Source organism: Cyprinus carpio, chromosome A18 (genome assembly GCF_018340385.1).
Source record: "Cyprinus carpio isolate SPL01 chromosome A18, ASM1834038v1, whole genome shotgun sequence".
NCBI classification, from domain to species: Eukaryota; Metazoa; Chordata; class Actinopteri; order Cypriniformes; family Cyprinidae; genus Cyprinus; species Cyprinus carpio.
The window spans coordinates 29,345,321-29,351,823 of record NC_056589.1 but is presented as its reverse complement, the minus strand read 5'-3'; the positions used below and the strand labels follow the sequence as shown (position 1 = coordinate 29,351,823).

The 6,503-nt window shown below is 38.0% G+C and overlaps 1 protein-coding gene across 1 annotated transcript; it reads right to left on the bottom strand.

Annotated features, from left to right (window-relative positions):
* Nucleotides 1-695: 695 nt before the first annotated feature.
* LOC109046471 (cytochrome P450 1A1-like) lies at nt 696-5,448 on the bottom strand. The gene is made up of 7 exons (XM_019064218.2): nt 5,336-5,448; nt 3,656-4,559; nt 3,448-3,574; nt 3,280-3,369; nt 2,181-2,304; nt 1,957-2,043; nt 696-1,869 (listed from the first exon to the last, which is right to left on the bottom strand). The coding sequence occupies exons 2-7, from the start codon at nt 4,493-4,495 to the stop codon at nt 1,557-1,559; spliced, it is 1,581 nt and encodes a 526-aa protein (XP_018919763.1). The 5' UTR covers nt 4,496-4,559; nt 5,336-5,448; the 3' UTR covers nt 696-1,556.
* Nucleotides 5,449-6,503: the final 1,055 nt, after the last annotated feature.

The following is a 6,503-nucleotide window of genomic DNA, read 5'->3' as shown; positions in this document are numbered from 1 at the left end:
CAAAGAATAAAAATAAGTCTTCGAAGAGGAATTGATCGAAGGGGTGTTAAAGCAGTGTACGGGGTGAGAAACACAACTGATGGGCCAAAGATGAATTTTTCAGCTACGTCAATGTTTAGCTGTAAAAAATGAATGTCCATCCAGCATTTTACGTCATGCAGACGATCAAACAAACTGGACACAGAACCGTTGTTATCTTTAACAGGAAGATAGAGCTGAGTGACATCAGCGTAGAAATTATAAGATAAGTTGTGTCTCTGTATAATAGGACTAAGAGGAATCATATATAATGCAAAAAGAAGAGGAACCAAAATAGAACCTTGTGGAACACCATAAGAGATTTGAACGTGTTTCACAAGAAACAACAAAATTGTGTGGCTTTATCTTTTTCTTTTTAACACGATACATTGACAATTCCATTCTTTTTTTTTTTTTTAAATGTGCAGTGGTAATATTATATTAGTTTGTTGGTCCCTACAATAAAACCATGACTTTTCATAAAACTTTTTTTGTAGTATCTTTGAGAATCATGTATGCAGTGTTAGATAAATATGGCCATTATTCACTACTAAGGTATAACCAGTTGATTCCTGCCACAGTACATCAATAAATCAATCAGTGATTTACAGAAAAGTCTTGATTTTAGATACATTTCTGTAACTCCCTTTAAATAGAGACAGACAGACACATTCACATTCATGATGAAAGTTTTATTATTCATTTAGCAATCATAAATAGGTTATGCAAAAACAACGCCCCTGCTGGCAGAGCTGATATGAGACCATATTTGCAGGAATTATTAATTGTAGTACTTCAGACATTAATTTCATGACATCCTTCATTATACAAAACATTAAGCACCTGCCACAAAGGGTATCATATCATAGAGACAATTAAACAACAAAAACATTATTCAGGGAAGAAAATTTGATCTAGAATGATATCGAATGTCCAGAAGCACCTTGATAAATACAAAAAAGTGTATATAAATCTACAGCAGTCTGTACAAACATAAGATCAGGCACATTAAAAAATGTGCACAGTAAAAGTGGCTGTACATTTAAAGGTGGATCACATTTTGGGATCGTAATCAAACAGAAAATAGCTTCAGTGTATGTCGTCCAGCAGATTTGAGCAATCTGTATTAAGCTTATGACAAAAGAAGACATTCTTTTGATAGACTGGCACAAAAGCAGCATAAGGCGCAAGGCTGCGGCAGGCACTCAGTGTTATCTGTGCACTATACTTGGAAGCACAAATATGTTATCAGCATCAGCATTCGAGTTTTGAAAGGATGAACCCATGCAAACGTACATTTGAAAACATAGATGTATGTACATGATAAAGCAACATGCAGACTCTGGGTTATGAGCGTTGCGGTCCAGCATGGTTGAAATAACTGCAGTAAAATGCACCGGATGCTTTGGCCTGAATCACAATCAGACGTCTTTCAAATATTTGGCATTGCGAGTCGACGGCGAGGTTTGCACCAAACCAGAATCGCAAGTGACACCGCTGCGGATTTCAGCTCAAACTGTGATGACCTTTCTGTCAGATCACGCCGCAGTGCCGGGCAATTCGAAGCCGGGTTGCGGCATGACGCGCAGCAGACAGCGCTTGTGTTTCATGGTCAGCCCGTACTCTGGCGTCATATCCAGCATTTCTCCCGGCATCCCGCTGAACTTTAACCTCTGGAGAAGGATGGCCAGGAACAGGAAGACCTCGGCACGTCCGATGGACTCTCCGATGCAGCGCCGCTTCCCAAGCCCAAAAACCAACACCTTCTCTCCTTCCATCTTGTTCAGGTCCGTACCATCCGCGGTGAGGAATCGGTCCAGATTGAAGCTTGATGGATCCTTCCACAGTTCTCTGCAAGAAGAAACAGACGGTTCAGCTTCGTTTAAGAGCGCATTGCACCATTTACTGGCCACATTTAAGTAATTATGAGAAACTTACGGGTCATGGTTGACTTGCCACTGGTTTACAAACACACAGGTGTCTTTGGGAATGAAATATCCATTGAGCGACGTGTCTTTAGACGTACTTAAAGAGAAAAACACAAGCAGTCATTGGCATGGGCAACTTTGGTAAACACAGCAACATTGTTTACAGGCGTCCCTCTTTGGTAACTCAATTCACATGTGGTTTTATTTAATGCAATGACACCGTTCTCAACTCACCAGTGAGGAATGGTGAAAGGAAGGAAGGACGAATGGCGGAAGATTTCCAGAATGAAGGCCTCAAGAACTGGCAAGTCCGTTCTGTCTGACAAACGTGGCGTTCGGTCCATTCCGATCTTTTCTCCTAGAAAGAGTTTAGTCTGGATTTTAGATCTATACTAAATAGAGCTTCTTTATTGGCATCAGTGGTTCCAATAAGAACCTTTAACAACCATGCACTCTTAAACATAAAGGTTACAAAAGACGGTTTTTGCAGAAATGCCATAGAAGAACCAAGATTTTGGTTCCCCAAAGAACTTTTCATTGATCTTTTCTCAAAAGAACCATTTTTTCTTACTGCGTGGAACATTTTAATAATCTGAAAACCTGTTTCTACTTTAAAGTACCTTTTTTGCATTATAAAAGTTGTATGGACATAAAAGGCTCTTCATGAAACCATCAATGCCAATACAGGAGACATATAAGGTTCTTTATAGTGAAAAACGTTTCTTTAGATTATTAAAATGTTCTACTGACTACTTTTAAGGACTGATCACTGAAAGATTCTTTGGGGAACCAAAATGGTTCCTTAATGGCAAAAATCCAGTTATGAAGAGTATTTTCTTAAGACTGAACCATATTTTAATACACTCTTAAAAATAAAGCATCCAAAAGGGGGTTTTCACAGCAATGCCATAGAAGAGACATTCTGGGTTCCCAAAAGAACCTTTTAGTGAATAGTTCTTAAAAAAACCTTGTGAAGAACATTTTAATAATCTAAAGAGCCTTTCTCCACTACAAAGAACCTTTTGTCTACTGGAAAGTTTCCATAGATGAAAAAAATTATTCATGAAATCATCAATGCCAAATAAAGAACATTTATTTTTTAGAGTGGAACAATCTTTACCACTGTAAACTCTTAAAAATAAAGGTTATTTATAGACATCGATAAATAACCTTTAACAACCATATAAGATTCTTTATAGTGGAAAAAGTTTCTTTAGATTTTTAATAGGTTCTTTAAGGAACAAAAGTGGTTCTTATTTGGAAAAAACATCTTTTGGAACCTTCATTTTTTAAGAGTGTATCTATACAGACAGACATTGAGAGAGAAACTTACTCAGCTCTCTTTGCAGTCGCTCCTGGATCTCAGGGTAGGCCACTAGATAGACGACAGCCCAAGACAGAGCTGTACTGATAGTATCGAAACCTGTCAATGAGCACAGACACACTTTAATATCATGCAGAGATTGGAGACAGAAAAGCATTGGGCCATTCCTGCACTCACCAGCTCCGAAGAGGTCATTGACGATTCCGACAATCTTCTCATCAGACACTTGCACGTTTGAGTTCTCATCCAGCTTCCGGTCTTCGCAGTGGTTGATGAGCGAATCGGTGATGTCTCGGATGTTGTCCTGAAATACATATCACATATGATGAGCTACACGGAGCACCAAACAAAAAGAGAACTGACTGACAAGTCTGAGAGCTCCCACCTTGTCAAAAGAGTCGTAATGGTCATTGACCATCTTCTTCATCAACTTGTTGAAGCGAGCGTTGATGGCCACGAACTTCTTCATCGTTGTGCTGGGCAGGATACGCAAGAAAGGGATGAAATCTGCAGGATTGCCGCTTCCTACGATCTTCCCGAACTCGTCGCTCAAATTGACCAAACCCACCAGCTCGTCATCGTCGTGGCTGTAGCGCCGGCCGAAGCATATCCCACAGATCACGTTGGCCACAGACACCACGATGTGCCGGAAGGGATCGAAACTCCCGTCAGCCTTCATGACGTTGTGAAGCCGTTCAATCAGATAGAGACCTTCCTTGCTGATGTGCTCCTCAAGGGCACATGAATACTCTGAGCTTTCGCCTTGCACCGTGGAAAATGTTCGCAGGGCGCTGAGGGCCAGTTTGCGACGGGCGCGCCAGACACCCACCTGATCCGTACTAAAGGCCAGGCTCTTGCCATCACCGATGAACCTGCTGCTGTACAGATCCGGACGTCCGGCGAACTCCTCGCCTTGTTTGAGGAGAGCTTGACGGATCACGTCGTTTCCGCTGAGCACCACTACGGGACGCATGCCGATCTGGATCTGGAAGACGGGGCCGTAGCACTTACTCATAGCGGTCAGGCTCAGATGTGGGTTGTTTCCCACTTCCAGAACATTTCCGATGATGGGAAGAGGCTTCGGTCCCGGCAGCTTCTGGAGCCCTTCAGGGATCTTAGTACGCATGAGACGCATCAGCAGATACACCACACATATCGTTATGATGGCCACAAGGCTCTCAGACACAGAAATCGGGCCCAAAATGGGAAGAACGGTAAGAGGCATGGCTGTCTTCCTTTGTTCTGTTTCCTTCAACAATCTTTGCTCTTGCAGACAATAAACAGGTTACCTGTTTAAAACAAAGGAGCAATCAATAAGACTGACTGTTTACCTTAGAGAGCGAGAGAATAGTGCAGTAACACGTCTTGCACGAATGATACTGAAAAAGGTGTCTTTCTGCAACCTGTTTTTTGGTAATGTTGCATTGCATATGCATGCATGAGTTTTTTTTAAGTGCATGCATGCAACTAACTGATGTATTTTTGCAGTTTAATCAATGCACGTTGTTTGGTTATTTACATTTTGTGAAATTCATTAATGATAAACTACACGTGGAACAATCTGTCTCAAGGTCAGAGCACATATCTGAGACCCACGTGCAAACACCTTTATTCAAGTGTCCTATAAAACACTCATATATGCAGTGCAACTTACATTTTTAGATACAGAAAAAATATTGAAAAAAGCTTTCTGAATAAACATCAACATGTTATGTGTTAGTCAATTATATGTATGTGTGTGTGTGTGTGTGTGTGTATGTGTGATAATTATGATTATGGTATATATATATATATATATATATATATACACACATTTTTTATATATATATATATATATATATATATATATATATATATATATATATATATATCTTTTTTTTTTCCAAATATATGTATATTATCTAAAAACTCATGCACATCAATAACAAGAAAGAAGAAAAGAAGAATTAAAGTGAGCTCATTTTTTATTTATTTTATTAAATTATTTGTGTAAAAATGTTGAAATGGCATCTGCAAATATAATCAAATATTCTCTAAAGGCAAAAAACATTGACATTAGTCTTACCCCGAGCGATCCGACGAATCTTTCTCCTCTTCTCAGCTGAATTTGTCTGTCCAGAGTCAATTAGCTCCAGAGGAGTGCTGCAGTATTCCAGCGGGGAAATCTTTTATAGAGAAGAGCTCTTGGTGATTGGTTGCTCTTCTCGTGACGTCACGAAGCGCCGGAGACTTTGTTAATGGGAGAGAATCAGAGATAGGAGTGAGATTAAGGGTGATGGATTATTAAGTTTGATTACCCTTAATATTAACGGAGAAAACGAAAAACTGCGAGAATAATTATTGAGACTGAGTGCTCTTCCATTTCCAAACACACACATATCTAAATTATAGTATATATATATATATATATATATATATATATATATATATATATATATATATATATATATATATATATATATTATAACAACAAAAATATGAATGATGAACAAGAACAATGGATCAACCCTTACACAGCCTTTATTAGTAGCAATATATTTATTAAACTAGATGCATTATTTATTAATAGTCTATAGATAGATTCATAATTAAATTAATAATAGATTTATGCATTAAAAGTCCTAGCTAAATAAATGAATAAATAAATAAATAAATGTTTAACCCAACTTTAAAAGACCCTTGAAATATATGAATATAAATGAGTTTTGGCAGTGTTTTTGACGTGATTATAACATTTTACAAAATATTTTATAACAGTTGTCTATCCGTTTTTAGAAAATACTAATCAATGCACAGACTAAAAACACATCTCTTAAAAAAATACAGCACAACAACAGACTTAATGCAAATATATAAATAAGTATAAAGAAAGAAAGAAAGAAAGAAAGAAAGAAAGAAAGAAAGAAAGAAAAAGAATAAAGAAAGAAAGAGAAAAAAGAAAGATTTATTGAAAAAGAAAGAAAGAAAGAAAGAAAGAAAGAAAGAAAGACAGACATGTTGATTAACAGTACCGTCTTTACAGACAGAAGTCAGTGACATAAATCTGTTTGACAATTCCAGCAATTATAGACTAATTAAACTGTTTATTGCAACACATCTGATAATTGGCTGCATATTCGCCAAAGAGTAAATCGACGAAAGAAAGAGTTTTGCGGTGATTTGTAGGATCATGTTCGCCTGGCACGCGCTCGTAACTCATTAAGCAACAGGTAGAGCATCGCGTGCAAAGATGT